Source organism: Alligator mississippiensis, chromosome 9 (genome assembly GCF_030867095.1).
Source record: "Alligator mississippiensis isolate rAllMis1 chromosome 9, rAllMis1, whole genome shotgun sequence".
Lineage (NCBI taxonomy): Eukaryota > Metazoa > Chordata > Crocodylia > Alligatoridae > Alligator > Alligator mississippiensis.
In genome coordinates, this window is record NC_081832.1 from 79,482,810 (window position 1) to 79,507,036 (window position 24,227).

Consider the following 24,227-nt stretch of genomic DNA (forward strand, 5'->3'; position numbering starts at 1 on the left):
GCGGGCGGGGGACGAGAGCGCGGCCCTGCCCGCTGGGCCCGCCCAGGGGCCGGTGCGTCGGGGCCCGGAGCCGGCGCCGGGGGGACATTAAAGGAGTGACACCCACTTCCGCTTCCTGTCTTCCTGCCGGCGGCGCGGGGGCTGCTGGGACTTGTAGTCCTCGGTGGGGGGGGTTGTGTTCCGGCCCGGTCCTGCCCTCCCTGCCGGGCCTCCCGCAGCCCCGCGCGGGTCCGCCGAGCCCGACTGCGCGGGCAGGGCCGGGGCGCGGGCAGAGGCCGGGCGCCGCTCCCGCCGCGCCGCGCCGTGTGGCGCCGTGGGCCGGAGCCAGCGTGGCGGGGGGCGGCGCCGCCGCGATGTTCCCGGCCCGGCGGAGGCCGCTGCTGCCCGGGCGCGACGACAGCGGGTGAGAGGGGGGTCGGGTGGGGGCCGGGCCGGGCGGAGGGGGGCCGGGCCGGGCCGCGGTGTGCGCGCTCCGCCGACGCCCGGCTGCGGCCGGCCCTGCTCTGCCCCGCAGGTCCCGGCGCGCGCTGCCGCGGCGCTGCCCCGTGTTCCGGCTCTTCGTGGCGGCGCTGCTGCTGGGCCTCGCCTCGCTGCTCTGGCTCCAGCTCAGCTGCGCGGGCGACGGGGCCCGGCGGGGCCGCGGGGCCGGGGCCGGGGCCGCCCCTCCGCGGCCGTGCCCGGCCGAGCCGCCGCCGCCGCCGGGCGAGGAGGCGTCGTGGGGGCCGCACCGCCTGGCGCTGCTCGTGCCCTTCCGCGAGCGCTTCGAGGAGCTGCTGGCCTTCGTGCCGCACATGCACCGGTTCCTGAGCGCGCAGCGCGTGCGCCACCGCATCCTCGTGCTCAACCAGGCCGACCGCTTCAGGTGCGGCCCCGGGGGGAGCGGGCGCCGGGCGTCCCACGCGCAGCCCCTGCCCCGGCGCTCCTGGGCTGGAGGCGCCCCGCGGGGCACTGCCTCTGGCTCCTGCGGCCGCCCAAGCCCCCAGGGCACGGGCCCGGGCACGGGTGGGTGCAGGCCCCTGGGCCGGGAAGTCTGGGAGCTGCAGCTGAGCCCCGAGGCCAGCTCTACCCCCGCACCGGGTGCTGCCCCACCACCGCCCTTGGCCTTGTCTGCGGGCCCGGCCCCAGCACGTCCTCGTGCAGCCCCCGGGCCCCTCGCCTCACCTTGCCAGCAGCCGGCGCCGCAGGTCCCTCCCAGCCGCCATCGTCCCGTGAGGCCCGGGGCCGCCTCGGGCGGGCGGGGGGACGATGTGCCTGGAGTCCGGACGAGCCTCTCCTGGCCTCTGGGCAGGTTTAACCGGGCGTCTCTGATCAACGTGGGCTTCCTGGAGAGCGGCAACGACACCGATTACATCGCCATGCACGACGTGGACCTGCTGCCCCTCAACGAGCAGCTGGACTATGGCTTCCCCGAGGCGGGGCCCTTCCACGTGGCCTCCCCGGAGCTGCACCCGCTCTACCACTACAAGACCTACGTGGGCGGCATCCTGCTCCTCACCAAGCAGCACTACGAGATGGTGAGGGGCGCGGGCAGGCTGGCGTTCCCCGTCCCGATCCACGGTGGGAGGGGGCGGCTCAGCGCCACGCCGTGGGTAGTAGGAACGGGGCGAGCGGGTGGGGGAAGGGCTGTGGGGCAGCGCCGGCCTCAGCACCACGGCCTCATTTCAGTGCAACGGGATGTCCAACCGCTTCTGGGGCTGGGGCCGAGAAGACGACGAGTTCTACCGCCGCATCAAGGGGGCCGGCCTCCAGGTAGGGGTCTGCTCTGCGTCCCGAGGCTCCCGGTCCCCTCAGCCTGGGCCGGGGGACCCCATGCCCAGCTGAGCAAGGTGAGGCCGGGGCCCAGGACAGGAGTTCCGGTGGCTCAGGCCAGCTCTGCTTTCCTCCAGCTCTTCCGCCCCTCGGGAATCACGACTGGATACAAGACCTTCCAGCACCTGCACGACCCAGCCTGGAGGAAGAGGGACCAGAAGCGCATCGCTGCACAGAAGCAGGTGGGAGCAGCACTCTGGGTGGTGGGAGGGGACGCGACGCCGGAGTAACCCCTGCCAGGCCCAGCCCGGCCCGGCCTGCAGCTCGCGCCCCTTCCTCACTGCAGGAGCAGTTCAAGGTGGATCGGGACGGCGGCCTGAACAATGTGCGGTACCGGATCGCGTCGCGGACGGCGCTGAGCGTGGGCGGAGCTCCCTGCACCGTCCTCAACATCCTGCTGGACTGCGACACCAGCCTGACGCCCTGGTGCACGTTCGGCTGAGCCGCCCACATGGCACGCCGGGTCGGCTGCGGCTGTGGCTGGGCCCCGCAGCGGGGCAGGGTGGCCGCGGCAGGCCAGCGCTGGAGGTCGTGATGTGGGGGACCGGCAGGCCCTAGGGACCGGAGGAGCAGGAGAGGGCAAAGGAGAGGACCTAGGCGGGGATTAGGGCACAAACCGAGCGCAGGATTCGGGACCGCTGGTGCGGCCTCCCCTGCAGCGCTGGGGAAGCCGTGGCCCACGCTGGACGTGGCAGAGCTGCCACGGGCCTGGCGGACAATAAAGCACCGAAGTGCACGTGTGGTGTGAATGTGGGCGCTTGCCTGCCTGCCCTGCCCTGCCCTGCCCGGCGCGGACACAGCAGGCCCCGGGTCCCTGCGGTGCTGGGGCTGGTGGGCGCGGGGTGCTGCTGCCCGGGCTGGGGGCCGCAGGTGTGCAGTTCTCCTGCCCCGGCCCCCGGGGCACAGCTGGAGCCGCCCGCAGCGCTCGGTGCCCGGGCAGGCACGGGGCTGGCCCCGCGGGACGGGCCGGGCCGGGCCGGGCCGGGGTGCGGGCGGGGGCAGAGCCCGTGCCTCGGCCGTGGCCGCTCGAGGCGCCGCTCCGGTGGCTCCGGGCCGGGCTTTGCGGCGGGCGCGGGGCCGGGCCGGGCCGGGTTTTGCGGCCTCCCGAGCCCGCGTTCAAACCGCGGCGAGGGAAGCGCGGGGCGGCAGCATGGTGAGTGCGGCCGCGGGGCTCCGCTCCCTCCCGGGGCCCCCGGCCCGCTGGGCCCGCCACCCGCCCGCGGGAGGCCGCGCCGGGGCAGGGAGGGCTTTCCCGCCGGGCAGACGGGGCGCGCCGGGGCCGGGCTGGAGGCGCGGCCGGGGCGGCTGTGGCCAGCAGGGCCCGGCACCCAGCTGCTGCCCGGCTGGCCCAGGCGCCTCGTCCCGGGCTGGGGAGCGGGTTCTTGGCGGGCGGGCGGGCGGGGGCACGGGGATGCGCGCGGCCGGGCGCGCTCCCGGCTCCGGCGCTGCCAGCCCCTTCCCGGGCTCCCCACGCTTTCCCCTTCGCGCTGCTCCGCGCCCCCGGGGCGGTCTGGCCGCGGGCCCTCGGGCAGGACCGGCCGCAGGCTGTCCCGGCAAGGTGCGAGCCGGGGCGCGGGCCCTTCGGGCTGTGGCGGGGCCGGGGCCGGGCGCTGCGACTCCCGAGCTGCGGCTGCACCTGCACCCGCGTGGGTGCGCAGCCTCGCCCTCGGGCTGTTTGTGGAGGTCAGATGCAGGAAACGGCTGCCCCTGCCTGAGCTGCTGCTTCCCGGTCCCGCCCGCCCGCGCCCCCCAGCACCGCCCTGGCTCCCCTGCACTCGGGTGGCCGCGTGCCAGCGCTGAGCGCCCGCGGCTGTTGGGCCCCTGGCTGCGGTGCGTCCCCGCTCCGCCCTCTGCGGCCAGGAACGGCCGGACGTTTGGCCGTGGTTGGGGGCAGGCGGCTTTAGGGGGTCAGCTCTGAGGAGCCCCAGCAGAGCTGGTTCCCGGGAGCCGCCCAGGGAGCGCTGAGCCACCAGGCACAGGGATGCAGGGACCTTCACCCCCAGGGTGCCGGTGCAAAACCAGCCCTGATTGAGAGCTTCCCCCCATGGGCCTTGCCCACTCGGGGTCTCCAGCCCCCAGCTCCGAATCCCTGTCTCGGCTGCGCTTTGCTCGGCCCCTTTGTGGTGGAGGCACCATGGGCTTGGGGCAAGGGCCCTGGGCTGCAGGACGGTGCCTGGACGGAGGAGGACAAGTAGCTGGTGCCCCTCGACCTCTGGCAGCCCCGCGGCTGGAGCCCCGCACGTGCTGGCTGGGCTGGGGTGGGAGCCGGCTCCTGCAGGCGACTGCGGGCCTGCGTCTGCTGCAGTGTTATGCAAGGAGAGAGAATCCAGGCCAGGGAGGGAGCCAGAAAATGGGGCAAGGCGCTGCGTGATGCGACAGCTACCGTCCTCGGTGTGGGCGCTGCGGCAGGCCTGACCTACCTAGAGGCTGGTGCAGTGCTTCGGGCTGTGCTGGGAATGGGGTGCAGCACTGTGCGGGGGTTGGGGGGCGAGGGCCAGGGAGTCGGGGCAGGGCAGCGTGGGACGCAGCGTCGCCCTTGGAGGGACCTGCGGGGGCTTGGGCGCAGGACGGCAGCTCAGGCGCCCTGAGGGCTGGCCCGAGTCCTGCCGGCGCACTAGGCCTGGGGCGAGCAGCCCCAGCAGGAGCCGAGAGCCCGGCATTGAAGGAGTCTGGATCGGTCTGGCGGCTGCCGGGCCCTGGCAGCGCTCTCGTGCACTCCAGCTGCCTGGAGGGGCTGGGCGGAGGTGGTCTGGGCCCTGAGGCGGTGCTGGGGGTGCTCTGTGCCAGCAGCACCGGGGGACGTGCTCGTTCAGGGGAGACGGCAGAAGGGGCCTGGCAGCTTCCAGTGTCTCGGCCTGGCCCCGGGCCTTGCGCTTCTCACGATGGGCCCAGTGTGGGGTGAGTGCTGCTGGGGCAGGGCCAGGGAGCCGGCCCAGGGGTGGATGTGTGAGCCCCTCCTGGGTGGGCCTCTGCCCCACTGGTGCCTCGCAGCCCAAGGCAGACGACCCGATGCCCCTGGGCATTCCCAGTGCTGCTGCAGGCTGACCTGCTTCCTCATCTCTCAGCTGGGACTGGGGCCAGAGCCAAACCCTCTGCCTTCCCCAGGCCCGGCTGGCGACCAGTCCTGGCAGCGCCCTCACGCCCTGCATCACATGCAGCAGCCTGGCCCTGGTGGGCGGGACCGGGGGCTGGGCGCCAGGTGCAGGTGTCTGGGGAGCGGCGCCAGGCCCAGGCAGGAGGCGACTGCTGGGCAGAAGCTGTCAGACGGGTTCAAGCGCGGTGCTGATTACGGAGCGTTGTTTGTTTCTCAGGCACGTGGGGCTGAGCCAGGGTGGCTTCCTGGGGTGCGACCTGGGCTGTGGGCATGGGCTGCACTGGGCTAGCCCTGGGATCCCTGCACCAGGAGCAGCAGCTCTTCCAGTGGCAGGAGCGTGGGGGGGACCAGCGGGGAATGGGAGAGACCCTGCTCCCCCGAGCACCTCCCGGAGTAACAAGGACTAACAGCCACAAGTTGCTAGAGAGCAAGTTCACTCTGGACATCAGGAATCCCTACTTCGTGGTCAGGGCAGCTACGATCTGGAGCCTGCTTCCAAGGGAAGTGGTGCTGGCTCCTACCCTGGGGGTCTTTCATAGATTTCATAGACATTAGGGCTGGAAGGCACCTCGGAAGATCATCAAGTCCAGCCCCCGCCTGAGGGGCAGGAAGTCAGCTGGGGTCATAGGATCCCAGCAAGATAAGCATCCAGTTTCATCTTGAAGGTGTTCAATGAAGGCGCTTGAACAACCTCCGGTGGCAGGCTGTTCCAGACCTTGGGGGCTCGGACAGTAAAGAAATTCTTCCTTATGTCCAGCCTGAAACAATCTTGTAGTAGTTTATGTTGTAGTTTACCGTTCGACCTAGGCGTCATCCCTTGGGGCGCTCTGGTGAACAAACGTTCCCCCAGATACTGGTGGTCACCCCTGATAAACTTGTAGGTGGCCATCAGATCACCCCTGAGCCTGCGCTTTTCCAGGCTGAAGAGCCCCAGGGCTCTCAGCCTGTCGTCGTAGGGTCTGCTTCCCTGAGCTCTGATCATGCGCGTGGCTCTTCTCTGCACTCTCTCAAGCTTCTCCACATCCTTTTTGAATTGTGGAGCCCAAAACTGGACGCAGTACTCCAGCTGCGGCCTCACTAGGGCCGAGTACAGGGGGAGAATGACGTCCCGGGATTTGCTTGAGAAGCATCTATGGATGCAAGCCAGCGTTTTGGTCGCTTTACTAGCCGCAGCATCGCACTGCAGGCTCATGTTCATCTTGTGGTCAATGATGACCCCCAAGTCTCTTTCTTCCATAGTGCTAGCCAGCATACCACTGCCGAGCGTATAAGGATGCTGCGGGTTTTTCCTCCGAAGGTGGAGAACCTTGCAGTTTTCAGTGCAGAGAGGAGGAGGCTCGACGTTTACCTGGCTGGGGTCATTTGAATCCAGTTTTCTCTCCTGCCCAGGCGGGGGGTCGGACTCAATGACCTACTTAGTTAGGTCCCTTCCAACCCGACTTCTGTGACCCTATGAATCGTGGCAGGCCCTGGCTAGCGGCTGTGTGAACCGGGGGCACGTGCACTGCGCTGGGCCGGCTGGGCAGGGGCTGCCGTGGCCCCGGGAGGTCGGAGGGCTGCGGCACTTGACGTGCGGTCGCAGCACAGGCAGGGATGCGCCCACGCGCTGCACCGCAGCCTGGCTCCATCCCCGTTGCCACGGGAACCTTTGCTTCTGTCTTACCAAACCTGACAGCGTTCCCAGGCTGCTCGGGGCTCTGCTCCCGCAGGACGTGGGAGGGGGAGCCGGACTCCTGCCTCCTTTCCCCGGCTCGGCTGCAGCTGTGACCCCTCCGTCTTGCTTCCCCAGCTGCGCAGCGGGGCCGAGACCCTGGGCTGCGCCTGCCAGACCCGGGCGCTGGGGTGCAGCCGGGCTGGGCGTGCTGGACGCGGCACGGGGCGTGCGCCGGTCCCAGCCCCTGGAGCAGGCTTATCCGCTGCTCACCCGCTCTGCTGGCTTCCTCGTAGTTTCCTCCGGTGGCGGCGCGGCCGGGCGCTGCCTGCAGCCTGGACACCTGCTCAGGAAACAGCCTCATCCTGTCCCGGCGTCCGGGTCCCCCCGCCCGGCCCCACTTCCGTGCCGCGCTGAGCCGGGACAGTGACTTCGGCCTGCGGGCCGCTCCCACAACAAGGGCAGGCTGATGAGCAAGGAGGGAGCACGGCTCCTGGGGGTCTGCCTGGGAGCAGACACCCGCTCTGCTCCCTCTGGGGCTGGGGCTGGGGCTGGGGCTGGGGCTGAGCGGGCCTGGGGGCAGCAGGGGCCGGAGGAGCTGGGTGGGACCGGCCTCGGCCTCAGCCTGGGGCAGGGCTTGCAGCCCTGCTCCTTTCCCTGCTGCTGGCAGAGCTGTGCTGGGCCCCGGGCTTGCCTGCCCCTCTCCGGGGGCGCTGGGCACCATCCCCTGCAGGCCCGGCCCGTGGTGCGGCCAGGCCCTGCCTGCAGCGCATCCCGAGGGCTGCCCGCTGCTCTGGGGCTCTGCTGGGCCCTGGCCCTGGCCCGCAGACGCAGCTGCCCGCCCCACGGCTGGTCTCGGGACCCCTCTGAGCGGAGGCGGCTGCAGGCACGCCTGGCCAGCTGCCCCAGGCCTGCGTGGGGCAGGGCAGGTGCTCACGTGGACCGGGCGGGCGATGCCGGCTCTGGAACCTGCCTGCCTGGCTGGGCGGTAGGTGTTTATTTTGGTTTCCTCCCCGTGCCCGGGGCAGGGGCGGGAGGTGGGGCGGGTGCAGGAGGAGCTGGTCGGCCCGGGCGGGTGGCAGCAAGGCAGGTCAGCCGCAGCCGGCGTCTCGCAGCCTCCTGGCACGCTGCTCTCGGGCCCGACTGGCTGCCCGGGGAGAGCAGGCGGGCAGCAGGCCCCTCCAGGGGCTGCGGGAAGGCACTGCCGTGGCTCTCCGGGCTGGCGGCCGTGGCAGAGCTGCTCCGTGGGGCTCCCGGCCGGCAGGGCAGGGCAGGGGCCTGGGGCCTGAGCCCCCCAGAGCCCGGACGCTGGCCCTCGCTGACCTCTGCTCCCCGGCCCGCAGGGCTGGCGTCCCGCACCTTGCTGATTCTCCATGGCAACAGCACAGGCCCCTCATGTGACCTGTGCGCCTGGCAGTGGCTTCCTGGACCCTCGGCTCGCCGGTGGCATGGGCAGCGTGGGCAGCCTGGTGGAGAGGCAGGATCTGTCGCCCGTGGAGCTGCGGGCACCCCTGGGCGGCGTGCGGGGGCTGCGGCAGCCCGACGGCCTGCTCCGGAAGGGCCTGAGCCAGCGCGAGCTCCTGGGCTACCTGCACGGCCCCCGGCGTGAAGCGCGGCCCGAACGCAAGTGCCCGGGGGGCTCCTGCAAACGGGACTATGAGAGCGACCGCGAGAACTGCTCGCCCGAGCGCAGCCCCCGCGGGGCCGACTTCTCCAAGAGCTCGCTGCCCGAGCGGGGCCGCTTCGACAAGGTGGGCCGGACCGGGCTGGGGCAGTGCCCGCGGGTGACGGGTGTCAGCTGGGGGAGGACGTGGCCACGGGTCACAGCAATGCTTCCCCCGGTGCCTCGAATGCACCCGTGTCGGGAGCAGCGGGACGGGGCTCGTGGGTGCCGGTCTGCGGGGGCAGGCGCTGCCCTTGCACGTCCCGCATCCCTGCGGCGTGGCAGAAGCTGAGACCGAGGTTGGAAGGGTCTCCGGGCAGGTCCTTCCACGAGGCCTGGCGGCTGACCCCGGCTCTTGTCTTGCAGTGCCGCATCCGGCCAACAGCCTTCAAAGCGGTGGCGGGGAAGGGCCTGGTTTCCATGCAGGGCCTGTCTGCGTCCAAGGGGCAGAAGCTGTCCAAAAGTAACGGGAGCCTGCACACGCTGCTGTCACCGGGCAGCTCCGGGCAGCCTGGCCCGCTGCGCACCCACCTGCTGCACGCCATCAGCCTGGACGAGAGCTCCGCTGCCGACTGCGGCTCCACGCACTTCTCCTCCTATGTGCCCCGCTTCAAGCCAGCCCCGGGCCAGCTCAGCGCCTCCGTGGGCCACATCAACCACATTGGGGGCTCTCTGGACAGGGCTTCGTGGGGCCCCAGGGACCCCCTGCCACCAGAGCCGGTGCCGCTGCCCTGCAAGAGCACAGCTACGCTGAGCCGGCTGCAGAGCCCCGGGGACCCGCCGCCACCCTACGAGTTCACGTTCTCCCTGGAGGACGTGGTAAAGCAGCTGGAGGACCGACTGCAGGAGAAGGGCGGGGAGCTGCGTCAGCTGAAGCGCAGCCTCAGTGAGACCGAGGACCCCTTCACGCAGGTGAGGGCAGGTGGAGGAGCGGGGCAGGCGGTGCTGTGTCCCTGCCCCGGCAGGCAGCTGGCCGAGGGGTCTGGCAGCCGGAGCAGAGCAGGGGCCGCTGGTGGAGGGAGCGTGCCCCCTGCCCTGCACCAAGCGGGGGGTAGCAAGGGACCTCCACGGCCCTGCTGCGCTGGCTGAGAGGGGGCCTGTGGCCTGGGAGGGGCTCCGGGAGCCTTACACCCATGGGGCAGGGTTGGGGTCTCGGGGCTGCTGGAGGGGCTGGGCTGGCAGACCTCCCCCGGCTGCCAGCACCCAGTGCCACGTGCCGGCAGGTGTTTGAGGACAAGCAGCGGCTGTGGATGGACGAGCTGGACGAGCTGAAGCAGATGTACATGGCCAAGCTGCAGCAGGTGACGCAGCAGGCGCAGCGCAGCCAGCGGGCCCTGCAGCTGCAGCTCTACAAGGCGCAGCAGGAGAAGAAGCGGCTGCAGGAGGAGCTGAGCCTGCACCAGTGCCAGAGCGAGGAGCTGCGGCTGCGCCCGCTGCCACCTGACCGCGCCAGCCCCAAGCTGGAGGAGGCCAAGTGGGAGGTGAGCATGGAGGGGCCGGGCCGCAGCCCCTGCGCCCCACCCTGTCCCAGCTGCAGCCCCTGCCCTCCCGGCCTTGGGCGGCTGACTGCAGTGTCTGTGGTGCGGACCTGCTCCGTGCGGCCAGGCAGAGCACAGCTGCATCGCTGGTTCGCCCACTGTGCACCCGTGGGCTGGAACCCGCAGGCGCCCGCATCCTTCTGGCCTGCGGTGCCTTTGCCTCCTGCATGGGGCTCAGCACCGGGTGGCTGCGACCAGGGAGGCTGGGGACACAAGGCCCTGAACCCCCCTGTACTCGGGCGGGGGAGCTTTGATGGGGGCCTCCAGGGCTGGGTCCCGGCCCTGTGCCCAGCTTCTCGTGCTCCTGTAGGTTTGCCAGAAGGCGGCTGAGATCTCCCTGCTCAAGCAGCAGCTGCGCGACTCGCAGGAGGAGATGGCCCAGAAGCTCAGCGAGATCCTCAGCCTGAAGACACAGCTGCGGGAGGCCAGAGCCGAGGTGCAGGCCCGCGACTCTCAGCTGGCGCAGCTGGCCGATGCCTTCCCTGGCTCCCCGGAGCCCGGCGGGGATGACCCCATGGCCCTGTGCCAGGACCTGTCTGGCTGCGAGACGGACGACTCCAAGTGCCGGGGCCTGGCCGGGGAGGGCATGGAGCCCCTGGAGCGCCAGGTGGAGTGGCTGTGGGAAGAGCTGCTGCAGGAGCGGCGCCAGGGCCAGCTGCAGGCCATGGACTTTGAGCTGGAGCGCAAGACATGGCAGGAGGAGAAGGAGAAGGTGCTGCGCTACCAGCGGGAGCTCCAGGCCGGCTACATGGACATGTACCACCGCAGCCAGGCCCTGGAGCGCGAGCTGCGGGCCCTGCGGACTGAGCCCCGCAACCCGGACCCGGACCCCGACTCGCCCTGGATCCAGCGGGTCGAGTCCTCCAAGATCTGAGTGTGGCGCCCTGGCCTGGGCTGCAGGGACAGCCCCTGGCTGCGGCCAGGGGGCCGGGGCTGCCCGCTGGTGCCCCCCACAGAGCCGGAAGGGGCTGCTGGCGTTGCTGGAGCCAGGGCCGCTGCCTGGTCCCTGGCCCTGCCACCCGAGCAGAGGCTGGAGCAAGGAGCGGGGCAGCTGCACCTCCCTTCTGGCACAAGTGACCACGGGAGCGAGCTGGGCTCCCTGCATGTGTCCAGCCGGGGCCGCTCCTGCAAAGCTGCGGGCCTGGGGCTGCCGGGCCATCACCCTGGGGGGCTGTGGGTGGCCCCAGCACTCCGTGGCTCTGGGCTGTCCCTGGGGCCACAACCCACCAGGGCTGGATGTGAAGGCCCAGGCCTGGCGCCGTGCCACTGGCCTCTCCTGGAATAAACCTACCGCAGCTCGGTCCGTTGGCCTCCTGTGGTCGCGCCGCACTGCCCACTGCCTGCAGGAGCTGCCGGGGCCTGGGGGCTGGTGCCAGTGGTGCCCGGCGGGAGCAGGCAGCTGCAGAGCAGCGCGTGTGCATACACTCAGGTTTCCAGGGGGGCTCAGCCCTTGGTGCTGTGCACCACAGCTGAGGGGGCCCCTTGGCCTGAAGCTGCCACCCTTGGGTGCTGGGAGAGGCCCGGGGCAGTTTTCAGTCCCCGAAGGGCAAGGGGGGGGGGAAAGCTGCCCCTCACCCTGCCACACTCTGGAGGAGCAGGCCAGGGCGGGGGCTCCTGCCGGCAGTGCTGTGGAGCTGGGGGCCGAGCCTGGGCCAGGCGGAGCCGCCCCGGGGGTGTCACTGTGCCACGCGGGCGGCCAGGGCTGGAGTGCCGTGGGGCTGGGAGCGGCACCACCAAAACTTGGCAGCGCCGCCAGAAACCGGGCGCAGCCGCGGGAGGAGCCGCTGAGTCAGGCCACATCGGGAGCCCCCGCCCCCCTTTGGAGCCCATCCCCAAACCCTGGGGCCACAGCAGGAGCCCCTGCCTCCCCCCCCAGGAACCCTTGCTCCCAAGAGCCAGCCCCCAAGCCCTGGGGCCATGGCGGGAGCCCCTGCCGGCCCGGCCCGAGCATCAGGGACCCGCCCCACCCCCCCGGCTGCGCGCACTCCCTCTCCCTCCCACACACACACACACACACACACACACACACACACACACACACACGGTGGAGGGGTGCAATGGGCTGCCGCAGGCACGTGCCCGCACAGGAGATGGGTGGGGGGCAGGTGGCACATCCTGTAGCGGTGAGCCTCCACGCTGGGGGCCTTCCCCTAGGCCGCAGTGAGCAGTGGTTTAAAACCGTACAAAATTCATTTATTGAGAAGCGGCAGCACCCAGCACAGTGCGCCCCCACAGCAGGGCCAGGCCCCACCGCTGCACCATGCTGGTTTCCGAAGAAGTCCCATGCCCCGGCTGGCAACGCAGGGCAGGCCGACAACTTCCTTTAAAAATGCCCAAACGGGCGGTTTTACAGGAGAGCTGTGGAGGTAAAGGCAGGCAGCAGCCCGAGTCTCTGGGCAGTGGGTGCCCCATGTCACAAGGGCACAGGGAGGGCCGTCACCTCCTCCAGACACTCTCCGTAAGCCTCTGCATACTCCTCGTTGGGCTTGATCATGATCACGCAGGTCGGACGCTTGGAGCCTGCAGCTGTTCCCAGATCCTGAACGAGGGAAGGAGGGAGATGCTGTGAGGTTGGCACCGGGCAGGCAGCCCCCATGTCCCTGGGGCCGGTGCAGGGGCTTCCTCCCCTCCACCAGGGCAGCACCGTACAGCCCAGCCCACGCCTCCGCCCCTCTCCTAACCTGAGCCCTCCCCCTGCCAAGGCTCTAATGCCCACCCTCCTCTCCCCGTGGCACCCCCAGCAGCACGATGCTGCCCCTAAGGGGAGCACTGACACTGCCCAGTGCCCTGGGCACAGCAGGGCCGCCACTCTACCACACAACACGGAAGAGCAGGAGGCCAGTAGCAGGCAATGCTGTCGTGGTGCCAGCTGCACTGTGACCATGCCAGCTCTGCAGGGAACCCGCTGCAACACAATTAGGGATCACCCAAGCGTGCTAGTTCATCTCAGCCTGTCTCCAGCCTCTAACAGACCCCACAGCTGCTCCCTTCTCCAGTGCTCCAAACACTGTTCCCACCACAGCAGTTTAATAGAGGTCTCCATGGGCAAAGCAGCTCCAACCACCTTGGCGGGAAGCATCTGTCTCAGCTGGAGACCAGCTCAGCTCCTGGCCTGAAGCAGGACGATACTGGGCACCCACCGCAGAAGCCCCCTTCACTGAAGAAGCCAAGTCACAGTACTAAACTGTAGCCATAACTTCCTGCAACAGGGAGCCCTGGAGCTAGGGGCAGCATGGAGCCATTTCATTCCTTGTAGCCATTGAAATATGTGGAGTTCTCTACTGCTGGTCGCCAAGGGCAGACAACAGGAGCTCAACCAGCTAAGAAGCGTCGTCTCCTCCACGTGTAAGTCTCAGCTGTGAACCTGCTGCCTTGCACAGGAGAGCAGCAGCAGCAGCAAGGACCTTGGGCTAGGCCCCAGGGCAAGTTTATTGCCACCAGAAAGGGGAAGGGATAGAATCCGAGAGAGCCTGGCCCAAGACTGCTCCGTGCTCTCCCAACCCCACAGGGATTGTTGTTTTCAGACCCCTCCCACCTGCCTTACCGTCTTGGAGGGGATGTAAGCATAGGGCAGGCTCCTGTCTTCACACATCACGGGGATGTGGCAGTACACTTCAATGGGCAGCGTGTCTCCAGCCAAGACCACAATCCTGAAACAGCAGAGAAAAGTTGTGGGCCAGGAAGGCAGCGAGAGCATGAGGAGAGCGGATGAGTGGGGGCGAGAGGGCTGGTGATGGATAGCATTTGGGGCTGGCACCACTGGTCCCCCAGCAGGGCGAGGCCAGGTTTGGGTCAGAGACAGAATCGGCACCAGTACGGGAGTCCTGCGCGCACAGCACCGAGTAACAAGTCTGGTCCCAGGTCCCCACACATATGGGCTGGACACTGATCCTCTCGTCTCCTGTATGCTGAGACAGCTGAGAGAACACGAAAGAGGCAGGATTTGTTTGGCGGCATCTTTTACTGCACCAGCTCTCCGGATGGAGACCAGACAAGCTTCCACGCACAAAGCATCCTTCTTCGGTCTGGGAATGAAGCAGCTTCAGCCTAAGCCAAGTAGCTGGTAAAGCAATGTCACAGAAGTGGTAAACCAAAGGGATGGGAATAATTTAGAGGGGAAGCAGGCAACAAGCAAAGTAGCTACCAGACCAAGCAAACAGCAGTGCTCACATACTTCGGTTCCTCTAGTCCAACTTTCTGCGTGGTCCATCCCCACTGCTGATAACCCACGGAGCAGAGGAGGTCACTGCCCGCTCCCTTTGGAAGTGACCATTTGTATTTAGTAGGGTTGGAAAGCTGTTGTCAGAGGCAGGCAGCTGCCCACGGTAGTCCGAAGTCAGGCAGGCAGATTTACACCTCAGACCAATTCTCTGAATGTGTTAGTGCACGTCCTTGAATGACAGTCTTCAAGAGTCTGCCCTGCCTTCTGCCCAAGTCGTAATGATGTGGCTCAGCTTAAAAAGGCCCTGACCTAGGCCCACCCCGCCCCCTTTACAGCGCTCGATGATGCTCACAGCACTGGCCACCGCAGCATTTCGCGGCTCCACAAGACGCAAGCAATCAACTGCCCCGTTCTGCTCGGTTACCTGATCCGAGCAGCAACCACCCACGCGTGCAAAGCAGAAACCTCCGACCAACTGTTTTACTCCGTCAGCGGCGGGGCAGCACCCACAGACGCGAGCGAGCACCGCGTTCCTGTAGTGAGCAGCTGTAGGTGAAGCACCTACCTATCTGCACACAGCCGTTCCTCAGCTTTCACACCTGGGCTTTGTGAAATCCCTCTCTTCACGGTAAGTGCCAAGCCGCTGTTCTGTTACAAGGCAGCAGGCACCAGTCAAACACCTGAACGCTGCTAGGCACGGTCAGCAGCCGTCGGTTCCAACTCCTGCGAGCAACGGACCGGGCCGAACAAAAGCGACTGTTCTTCCTCGTACGCGGCTGCGCCAGCTTCTCTTCCTCTCCCAGACCCTTGCGTCGGGAAGCCTGCCGCAGCCCCCGCGCAGGTGGCGCAAGGAGCCGCCCCTCGGCGCTGCACGCGCTCGCCCCGCCCCGCCCCGCTCGGGTCTTACCCCTTCTCGCCCTTGTTGATGAACTTCTGCACCTCCTTCACCCCGCGCCGGATCTGCTTGTGCTTCGCGGCTGCACGAGAGAGACAACGTCAACGCCGGTTCCGCGCGGGCCCCGCTCCCCACGTGCGCCCCGCCCCGCCCCGCCCCACCTTTCTTGATGCACTTGTACAGCTTGCGCGTGAGCTTGCGCGACGCGAGCGGCTGCGCGATGGGGTTCAGGTTCGCCAGCTGCTCCCGGTACGTGCGCTCCGGGCCGCCCTCCGGCTCCGCCAGCGCCTCCGACTCCAGCTCCCGACCCATCTCCGCGCCGGCCACGTGCCGCGCCGCCGCGCGCTTCCGCTTCCGGGTCCGCGCGGCCCCCCGGGAAGGGCCGCGGCCCGCCAATCGCGCCCCCCGCCCGCAGGCCCCGCCCAATCAGAGGCGCCCGCCGCCCCGCCCCGCCCCGCCCCACCCCGAACAGACCACTCCGGGGCGGGCGGCCGAGCGAAGCGCCTTTATTTGGGGGGGGGGGGGGGGGTCGCGTCCGCCGCGCTCAGCACCTGCGGGCGGGACAGGCGGCGTCAGGCCGGCGGGAGGAGGGCGCCGCCCCCGCCTTCCTCCTCCCCGCTCCCGCTCCCGGGTCGCTGGAGCCTGGCGGGCCTGGCCCAGGAGAGCCCCGGCCCCGGCCCCGGCCCCGGCACAGCGCCCCAGGAATGCCCAAGCAGACGGGGCTTGCTTCTGGCGGGGCCAGGGCCCCGGACCGCGCGCCGCTGCTTACCGCTCAAAACAGCCTGTCCGCGGAGCACAGGAGGGCCTCGCCCAGCATCTGCAGCTGCTGCAAGACCTCCTGCTGCATGGCCAGGGCCGTGCGGTGCACGTGGTGGTCGGAGCTGTTGTACATGACGGCGTTGTGGAACATCAGCATGAGGTCGCGCTGGAACTGGGCCGTGCTCCGGATGTGGCCCTTGGACACACTTCTCTTTATGGTGGTTAAATCCATGGGTCTGCAGGAGGAGACCCCATCAAGTATCACAACACAGGGCCCCCCAGCCCCGACACCGCCGCCTCAGGCCTGGCGCCCCGTGACCCTGCACGCGCAGCAGTTCTCAACCCAGCTCTCAAGTCGGGAACCTCAAAAACCAGGAGGGTTTCGCCTTGTGACAGATACCTGCCACCCAAGCACTGTGCACTGGCAACTGCTTCTAAAACCTGAGCAGTACTGAGCACCAGACAAAGCAGCAACCTGAACAACTAGTTACATCAGCCCACACTGAGGGAAAATGAAACAGTAGTAAAAAAGATCTTAGGAACTAGGATCTACAGTGTGCATACAACACGGAGCTCTCGGGGCAATAATGCACCGCCAGGAGCAATGAACGGTCTTGGGGGCGGGGGAGACCGGGCAGCGGGGAAAGCTGTAGCCGAGCGCGCGTCGCTCGGTGAGCTGCTGGGGCTGGGGCTCAGGTTCCTGCCGCAGACCACACAGCCCCGTCCCCCAGGGGAAGCGGCCGATTCCTGAGGGGTTCGCAAGTCAGGAACATAACAGTCGCCAAACACCTAAGGGTGCAGATGTGAAGGATGGAGTCAGAGGAGTCCATGTGGCTGTTAGGGGCATGTTATAAATAAGGAAACTGGGTCTTTGGGACAAAACTCCCCTCGGGAGAGCGGGGCTGGGCAGGGTGGAAGCCCCGTAACGCAGGGCTAACCCCAGGAGTGTAAGCCACCGAGGGCCTTCCCGCCCCAGTCTGAGGGGGCAGGTACCCTGTGACAAGCCTGGGGCAGGTTTCCTAACCCAGCCGCCTTGGACTTTCTCTCTCTGGCAGCTGGATCCAATGAGGCCAGAGAAAGCAGGTGGAAAGGGTCTCAAGCAGCTCTCCTGCCTTCTCCCAACTGACCTTTTCACCACATCCTTGTACCCAGGGGCTTGCTTGTCTGACACTGGCTTCAGGAACGGGCCGCTGTATCTAGGGGACAAGCCCAAAGAGAATGAGGCGAGATCCAGGTCTGCCCTGGCTGGCAGCTGACTCCCAAAGAGGGAGTGGGCTGTGGGCAGTGACACACCGTTGCTTGAATGGGCTCATCTGCCTGCCAGTGGCCCCTGGTTACAGTGGCTGGTGCAGCCAGCACCAGCAGAGGAAAGTCTGAGACCCTGCTGGGGCTGGCTGAAGCCAGACTTAGCCCTCCACATCCTGCACAGACCAGCGGCTGCCAAACAAAGTAATAAGAATGGAGGTGCAAGGCCAGAGCCCTGGAGCAAGGACCCCTTCCTGCTGCAAGGTAGGCAACATGAGAGAGGAATGCAGGAGAAACAGCTGGATTGCTGGTGCCTTCAAGCAAGAGGGGGTGCTGATGGCACTGGGGAGCCAGGGAGAGCATGGACCCACCCCACCACACCCTCCATACACACCTGTGACTGGCTATCATCTTCCAGATGGACAGCAGAGTCTTTTTGAAATGCATGCGCTGCAGAGGGTCATCCCAGCTCAGCTGCACCCTGCACAAGACACCACCCAGTCAGCATGCCTGGAGGGTCAGGGAGAGGCCTACACTGCTAACCTCCCACCCACCATGTGTGGCCAGAGATGTACAGGGCAGGTGCCCCTTGGGGCAGCATTTCCCAGTGCACTCCTTCCTGAAGTCTCTTTGGAGACCCTCCCTTAGGATTTACCTGTGCCCATGACCCAAGTCTACCCTGTCTGGGACCACCTCTCTGGCTGCTGAGCCAGAAGGCATCAGAACCAGGAGAACAGTCGCTGCACTCTGGCAGGAGACTTTTGAACAGGGTCTGTCTTCTCTCTCTGTTGGGAGTGAAGGGTGTCCTCATTTCTGCTGCACCTTTCTTGGTTCATCTCCTGACCCTCCTCACCCACACACCACCCAAGGGAGAATCTGCAAATGAATGGCCTGTTTCTTGAAGAGCATTTGGGTCCCAGTGCAGGGAGTGGGGAGGCCGGCCCCACTGCTCAGTGTACCATATGCTCCCCTCAAGGACAGTGCTGGCAGGCTGCCTGCAGGACTGCCTGGCAGAGCAGGTCCCCAGCTCAGGCTAGGCCATGGTCACTTTGTCCCCACTCCCCTTTTGCTGCACCTGCAGTAGAACCAACACCCAAAGGTCGGAAGCCCATCACCAGCAGCGACCGGGGCCATCTCTTCCTCCACTTTCTGCTGGCTTGCCACCCTCCCCAAAGTGACCTGCCCCCTGCCAATCCCTGGCTTGGCCTCACATAGACAGCTCCAGTGAAGGCGCCACAGGGCTGCACTACTCACAGCTGCGAAGGTGCTGGGTTCATGTGTATAACATCTGCCGGGGAACCCGCGGAGGTTCTGCAGCCGCTATCTCCTTGTGCAGGGAATACAGTGTTCCCCTGCCTCTCCTGCTGGGCTTGTCCTGGCCCCTCCTCCTCAGCCTTGCCCTGGAGGACAGACAGAGAGGAGTGGCTGCTCAAAGCCAGGGTCTCAATGACAAGGTTGCTGGAAAAGCCCCATCCAGAGGTGGCACTTGCAGGAGCCAACCTTCAAATCCTGGTCCCCAATCTCCAGGAAGTGGGTGTAGCAAGTGGGTACACAAGGAGCCCCCCAGTCCTGTCTGAGGTGCCGTAAGTTGTGCCATGAGCCACAGGTCTCACTGTGGATCTGAGAGTCACCTTCAGTCTCCAGTGGGGATCGACAGCCCACCACTAGCATTACGAGGGAGGCTGTGGACACGCCGCAGGTAGAGACCGGGAGGAGACAGCAGAGTAACAGAGAAAGCTGGGAGAATGCAGACAGAGGATGGAATGTGCTTGTTCCCTCACAAGCTCCTTGTGACAGAGCAACAGTGAATGGAGCCTGCCAGGGGGTGCTGAGCAGTGCTGCTGCAACAGCCACTTCTCCGTGGAGCACAGGGACCATGGCTGTGTAGGACAACCCTTCTGCCTGGATGGCAAGCAGCACTGAGAGAAGAGAGAGCTTCCCAGTGTCCAGGACAGGGAACTGCCTAGGGCAAGTGGGTAAAGAAAGCCCCAGAAAGTGGAGGAAATTTGTTCTGCAGGACTTTGAAAACTGGGTGGGTTCTAATGCTCCACGGTCCAAGACAAGGCTGCCCTGGCTCTGTAGAAGCAGGGGAGCCCCACAGGAATTTTTCGTCCCTAATGTCTGATTCTGTGACACGCTAAAGCAAAGAGCCTGGCCCCAGGGAGCAAGGGATTGTCCTGCTGTATCATCGCTGTTACTCAGGGTATGGTACTACCTAGAGGGGTGCCACTGAGATCACGGCTTCCTTGGACCAGGCACTGCGGACAGTGAAGAGCTTGCCCCCACTTTAAATATGTAAGACAGAAGTGAAGGGCCATTATCCCAGGGGATGGGTGGATAGATTGAGACCAAAATAAATTAAATGATTGCTCAAGATCACACAAGCACTCTAAAATGAGAACCCAGACCTCCAGGGTCCCTGTCCACCACTTCTCAGCAAGGCCAGGACTCCAGCTGCCCGTGTGCATTTACCTCCATACTGCCTGAAAGTTCCTCCTCTAAGGTAGGCATCCCCAGGGAAGTCAGATTCGTGAGCAGCATCTGGTTCTTCTCTCCCTCCTGTATTCCTTCTGTGTTCTCCACCACAGCCAGGCACTCCCTCTCCTCTCCTGAATCCCCTTCCTCTCCTCCTGGGACCTGAGACTCTCCTGTCTCCTCTCCTACACCTTGTGTTTCCTTTGCATCTTTGGCCTCCCAGCCCATGTGCTGTAGATCCCCTGTCATCTGTGGCATGCACACACCTCGTCCTGGGACAGGCAGTTCCTCAGCTTCTCCTGCCAGAATTCGTGGCTGCCCTTCCTCCTCTGCCTCTCTTCTTGGGACTGGGAGCCTCTCCATCTCTTCCTGGCAGTTGAGGGCTTCCATTTCTTCCTTCTCCCTAGCAGTACAAAAAGCCCTGTCCATCTGTGCTGAGTCTGAGCCACTTATGCAAAGAGGTTCCATCAAGTTGGTCACCTGTAACAGAGCACTTTATTACTAATGTCAAACTGCGACAGGACAAGAGACTGGGACAAGCAGTTGGGAGCACAAGCCCTGGGGGGCTACTGCATTACAGTAACAATTGCTGTTACACCACAGGGAGATTTGCAACAGCTTGTTACAGCAGACTTCCTAAAGGGCAGTTCCACAGCACGGTCCAGTTGGGAACCCCAAGGAATAAGCTATTACTCCCCACAGAGCCTTTAAGCAAGGAAAATGTCTGGGCTTCCCCCCCAAATAAACTGTTCATCTAACAGCCCCCCAGGGGTGTCTGTTGCTCCACCCCAAGGACTTTGTGGCAGGATGACAGAGATGGTCACAGCACCGGCATTTTAGAGGGCTGTGTCACGCAGACTCTCCCACTCACACCAGCAGCTCTGCCTCGGAGAGGGACTGCAGAAGGCTGTCCTGCTCGCACCGCCCTGCCACCTTCAGCAGCAATTCCCATATCAGAGGCTCACAGGACTGCACCCTACAAGCCTCCTCCTGGCTGCTTCCCTCAAGCTCCCCACAACAGCCGTCTCCTCAGTCTTCCTCCGGCTCCTCACCTCCAGATCCAAGCTGGAATCCCAGGAGCTGTGAAGAGACTGGCAGGAGCTGCTCTTCTCAGACTCGCTAAGAGACTCTCTCTCAGAATCCAACCACATCCGCGTGTGTCCCATCTGCAAACAGACAGAGACACTGTCAGGAGCTGACAAACGAGCGCAAAGCCGCACGGACTCCATTGCTCATGGTCACACTGTGGAAGCCTAAAAGGGGAAGAGACACTCCCGAGCCCACGTTCCATAATGTGCTTTTCACCGGTGCAGTCAAGGCTCCAGCTGCAGCAGAGAAACAGTCTTTTCTGAGCAATTCAACCCTGTGCTTCACCTTGGGGGGATTTCACCATTCAGCTTAGGGAGAACCTGACAGGATGAAGTTTAAATGCAGCCAACACAGCAGGGCAGTATTTGGTAGCCATGTTGGTCTGAGACAAAAAGAAATGCAGAACTCTAGAACTCTTGGTTCAGAGATTATACCTTTTATTAGCCCAACTAAGAAATCACAAAACTCCCATGATGGATTTACTCACTGTGGGCAGGTCTACAGGAGATGCTAAAAGCACAGTAGACTAATTCTGTGCATTAGCGCATCATGGCTAAAGCCATGCTAATGTACAGTAAATTAGTCTACTGCACACTAGCATCACGTAAAAGATGTGTGCTGGCATTACTGTGCGGTAGCACCCACTACAGCACATTTAGTGATTACAGGTACTAAACTTAATGTGGCGCATTAATGCACATGTAGACGTGCCCCGTGACTAACACAACTAGTAAAAGAAAGCTCACCAAGAGGACCGCAGCTGCCAGGGCGCACTTGGCATTCTGAAGGCTCTGAACAGGCACCTGGCGGGGGTCATCTGACCCCAGCACTTTCCTGCCTAGGCAGGTCAGACTCGGTGATCTGCTGAGGTCCCTTCTGACTAGAATCTATGAGCAACGAATGCTGAAGAAGCTATTTTAAGTGAAAGAAGTGATTGGGTAGATGTGCTGATGCAATGTCTGTCAGCCCTGGGGGAGAAAGTAGGGGACAGATGCCCTTAAAGACTTAACTGAATCAGAGATACATAAGCTTTTCTGATGTTATCTGTGGGAGTTCCATCAAAGGAAAAGCAACCAGCACCCTTCATCTGCAGCAGAGAAGAGTTCTGCCTGCCTGCACTTTGCAGGACAAAAATGGAGCTATTTGGGGGGAAAAAAAGAGGCCACTTGTTCCAACTTCCTCAGTCAGACATTGCTCTCCCATCAGGTGCAGATCCAGGATCGCTTCTGGGAAGTCTATGGAGCTGCTTCAGATTCATCCCAAGGCAACAGATAAGATTGAGCCTCAGGCTCATCAATCTAGAGGCCTTATAATACAGCTAGTATGTGACTGGGGTTCTATTAAAAAGGAACTTCCCTCACTAAACTCACATGAGCAGATCATATACCAAGGGAAAGCTATTGCTAGGGCAGTGGCAGCTTTAGCAACCAAAATTGGTCAGGTGGGACTCAATTTTTTTTTGGAGGTAGTGAGCAATTATAGCTCCCATTGACTTCACCTGGCCCAATGCAAAACCGTAAGTCCACATGGATCCAGCTCCAGAATGCAATGAATTTTACTTTATCCAAATTAAAACCAGAAACAGCAACAGAAGCAGTATGTTCCTGAGACCTTCCTTCAAATTTCTTGCAACTGCAGCAGGTTGCATTAGGCTTATGGAAATACCATCATATAACCTCGGTGACTCCAAATGGCTCTAAGTCACATGGGACAACACTCCCTTTTCTCCACTTCCTGTCCTTAACAATCTAATCCCTGAAATGCAGACAGGCACAACTGGGTTAGTACTGCTGCATGGGGAGGAGGTTAATGTTACTACAGAAACCCTCACACTAAGATTTCCCGACCTTTGCATTTAAGAGCAGCATAGCACTATGCAAAGTCTGTTCTTTAACACATTTAAAATGTATATGCCTGCATGACAAAGGCCCATGAAAATGTCATTAGACATGACAGGTTCCTGCTGCTCCTCTCATTAAGGAGCATGTGTTGTGGGAAATTCAACAATCTGTAGGGCCTGAGGAGTGAATCACTGCAGTCACACTAGAGTGCACAGCATATGGGCTAATTTTTGACATTTTCATTTGGCTCCTCTACAAGCAGAGTAATTACTCTGAAGTGATGTCCACCTAAAATGTTGTACTAACATAACTTTAGCAGTATAATTAATTTGCTGCAGCTGTGCCAGTGAGTTTCCCCATGCAGATGGGCCCTACAATACCAATGTTCTGATTAAAAATTTGCTGTAAACAGCATCAATAATTTACTCAAATGGATTAAGAAATGGATAAGATTTTAAAACAAACAAGCTGTAATGGAAATATTTAGTGAGGTTCTACTGAAATCATTAGGCCAATTCTATTTGATCATTGCTGGTAAAGTTCATAGATGAAACAAAGGTGGTAAATGAGGCAGCAGCTGCCAAAAGAATCTGGATCACTATGAGCTGTGTCCATTCAAAGAGAATGTTTGAATTCAGCTACATCTAAGATCACTTCTTGGCACAAAGCAAGCAGGCCATGCCTCCTGAGTGAGGACTGACCCTGAGAACAGCCCCTAGGAGGATTTAAACATCACAGTGAACAACAGCAGGAGTCCCAACTGCAGCACTGTGGCAAAGGGGCCAACTCTTCCAAGTACAAACGAGGGAGCAGCAAGGAGGAAGGGGAGCAGGGTTTCAGTCAGACCCATGCTGGAGTGCTGCTCAGAGTTATGACTTCCACCTTTTAAAAAGGAGGTTAAACTGGAGAATGTGCAAAAGACACAAAAATGATTTGATGCTTAGAAAACATTGCCTAGCAGAAAATGAGACGGAGAGCTCAACATCTCATTTATAAAAAGACTGTCAGGAAATGTCTTTACACTCCAAGTTACTTCACTGAAGAAAATAAAATCAGGTATTGAAGAGTTCTTCATTAGCAGAGATACAGCTGAAACCAGAAAAAACACATTATAGATAAGGCACAAACTTTTAACACAGCAAATTATCCACTAGAACAAACAATCAAGCAAAAGTGGCAGTTTCCCCATCTCTTGATGTCTTCAAATCTTACCTGGCTGCCCTTCTGGAAAATACGCTTTAGCCAAACAAAGCACTGGGCTCAATGCAGAATTAACCGAGTGAGATGTAACAGCCTGTGTGACACCAGAGGTCAGCCTAGACGACTCAGTGGTGCCTCAGGCCCTCTGACTAGGAATCTGCTTTGGGCACATGGCTCCGAGGGCTGAACCAGGCTAGCTACGGGGCTGGAAGGGACCTCAGAAGATCGAGTCCAGCCCCCTTGCCTACTGCCAAAAACAGTACAAACAAAACTTTTTTTTCCCCCCAAATGACAGCAGTTCTGCCCTCTGAGATCAGATGAAGCGAAAAGGGGCCTTGAGAACTGTGGCAGTGAGAGCACTGTGTCTCAGTTAAGCCTGCATGTACAAGAATGGGACATTCAACACATGGAGGAACTCCTGCTAGTAGAGGGTAGTGGTGTACTCAGTGAAGGGAAAGAGCTGCAAAGGAAGGTTTGAAATACCAAGTCTGAAGTCACAGACTGACATCTCAGGACAGCTCACATATCCCTTTCCAGGTTCCCATGGAAGAGGCCTGTACAGTTAGCATGCAAATCTCTCAAATGAGATTTTAAATGCCAGTCCTGTCAGTCTCTTCCATATCAAAGCTCCTTGCACTTTTCATAGAAGCAGGCTCTCATAGCCACATAGGACCATGCTGGTAGCCACATTTTCCTACTGTCCCCAGCTGAGTACTACATAACGATCTGGAGACTGGCTAATACAGAGGCTGCTGCATTTCAGTAGCTTGTTGCATGCAAAAACTGGAAAGCACTCAAGTGTCTGA

At 63.0% G+C, this 24,227-nt stretch overlaps 4 protein-coding genes across 5 annotated transcripts; 2 read left to right on the forward strand and 2 right to left on the reverse strand.

Annotated features, from left to right (window-relative positions):
• The first annotated feature begins 193 nt into the window (after positions 1 to 193).
• Positions 194 to 2,545, forward strand: B4GALT7 (beta-1,4-galactosyltransferase 7). The gene is made up of 6 exons (XM_059713019.1): positions 194 to 403; positions 515 to 862; positions 1,289 to 1,514; positions 1,666 to 1,749; positions 1,887 to 1,991; positions 2,096 to 2,545. Exons 1-6 carry the CDS (start codon positions 354 to 356, stop codon positions 2,249 to 2,251), a joined length of 969 nt encoding a protein of 322 aa, XP_059569002.1. The 5' UTR covers positions 194 to 353; the 3' UTR covers positions 2,252 to 2,545.
• An 84-nt stretch (positions 2,546 to 2,629) lies between these two features.
• Positions 2,630 to 11,058, forward strand: N4BP3 (NEDD4 binding protein 3). Its single transcript, XM_059713018.1, has 5 exons — positions 2,630 to 2,962; positions 7,898 to 8,305; positions 8,584 to 9,129; positions 9,441 to 9,698; positions 10,066 to 11,058. The coding sequence occupies exons 2-5, from the start codon at positions 7,928 to 7,930 to the stop codon at positions 10,627 to 10,629; spliced, it is 1,746 nt and encodes a 581-aa protein (XP_059569001.1). The 5' UTR covers positions 2,630 to 2,962; positions 7,898 to 7,927; the 3' UTR covers positions 10,630 to 11,058.
• An 868-nt stretch (positions 11,059 to 11,926) lies between these two features.
• NHP2 (NHP2 ribonucleoprotein) lies at positions 11,927 to 15,169 on the reverse strand. The gene is made up of 4 exons (XM_019500385.2): positions 14,974 to 15,169; positions 14,825 to 14,894; positions 13,300 to 13,405; positions 11,927 to 12,294 (listed from the first exon to the last, which is right to left on the reverse strand). The coding sequence occupies exons 1-4, from the start codon at positions 15,122 to 15,124 to the stop codon at positions 12,169 to 12,171; spliced, it is 453 nt and encodes a 150-aa protein (XP_019355930.1). The 5' UTR covers positions 15,125 to 15,169; the 3' UTR covers positions 11,927 to 12,168.
• Positions 15,170 to 15,328: 159 nt separating this feature from the next.
• LOC132243161 (bromodomain-containing protein 8-like) lies at positions 15,329 to 24,204 on the reverse strand. Of its 2 annotated transcripts, XM_059713035.1 has the most exons (7): positions 20,344 to 24,204; positions 19,289 to 19,771; positions 18,071 to 18,216; positions 17,211 to 17,297; positions 16,699 to 16,767; positions 15,582 to 15,807; positions 15,329 to 15,363 (listed from the first exon to the last, which is right to left on the reverse strand). In XM_059713035.1, the coding sequence occupies exons 1-6, from the start codon at positions 20,518 to 20,520 to the stop codon at positions 15,585 to 15,587; spliced, it is 1,185 nt and encodes a 394-aa protein (XP_059569018.1). In that variant the 5' UTR covers positions 20,521 to 24,204; the 3' UTR covers positions 15,329 to 15,363; positions 15,582 to 15,584. The 2 variants fall into 2 exon arrangements, with proteins under 2 accessions (XP_059569018.1, XP_059569019.1); XM_059713036.1 differs by lacking the exons at positions 15,329 to 15,363; positions 16,699 to 16,767 and having other exon boundaries at positions 15,370 to 15,807.
• Positions 24,205 to 24,227: the final 23 nt, after the last annotated feature.

Bases quoted from the DNA above. Each gene is read 5' to 3' on its own strand.
- NHP2 (XM_019500385.2), bottom strand. From the start codon at position 15,124: ATGGGTCGGGAGCTGGAGTCGGAGGCGCTGGCGGAGCCGGAGGGCGGC. The intron at 14,895-14,973 runs GTGGGGCGGGGC...TCTCTCGTGCAG, and splicing joins GTACAAGTGCATCAAGAAAG to CCGCGAAGCACAAGCAGATC. The intron at 13,406-14,824 runs GTAAGACCCGAG...CTGCTGTTTCAG, and splicing joins ATCAACAAGGGCGAGAAGGG to GATTGTGGTCTTGGCTGGAG.
- LOC132243161 (XM_059713035.1), bottom strand. From the start codon at position 20,520: ATGGAGTCCGTGCGGCTTTGCGCTCGTTTGTCAGCTCCTGACAGTGTC. The intron at 17,298-18,070 runs GTGAGTAGTGCA...TGTCTTGTGCAG, and splicing joins AACCCAGCACCTTCGCAGCT to GGTGCAGCTGAGCTGGGATG. The intron at 16,768-17,210 runs GTGTGTATGGAG...CTTGTCCCCTAG, and splicing joins AAGATGATAGCCAGTCACAG to ATACAGCGGCCCGTTCCTGA.
- B4GALT7 (XM_059713019.1), top strand. From the start codon at position 354: ATGTTCCCGGCCCGGCGGAGGCCGCTGCTGCCCGGGCGCGACGACAGC. The intron at 404-514 runs GTGAGAGGGGGG...TCTGCCCCGCAG, and splicing joins CCCGGGCGCGACGACAGCGG to GTCCCGGCGCGCGCTGCCGC. The intron at 1,992-2,095 runs GTGGGAGCAGCA...TCCTCACTGCAG, and splicing joins GCATCGCTGCACAGAAGCAG to GAGCAGTTCAAGGTGGATCG.
- N4BP3 (XM_059713018.1), top strand. From the start codon at position 7,928: ATGGCAACAGCACAGGCCCCTCATGTGACCTGTGCGCCTGGCAGTGGC. The intron at 8,306-8,583 runs GTGGGCCGGACC...CTTGTCTTGCAG, and splicing joins AGCGGGGCCGCTTCGACAAG to TGCCGCATCCGGCCAACAGC. The intron at 9,699-10,065 runs GTGAGCATGGAG...GTGCTCCTGTAG, and splicing joins TGGAGGAGGCCAAGTGGGAG to GTTTGCCAGAAGGCGGCTGA.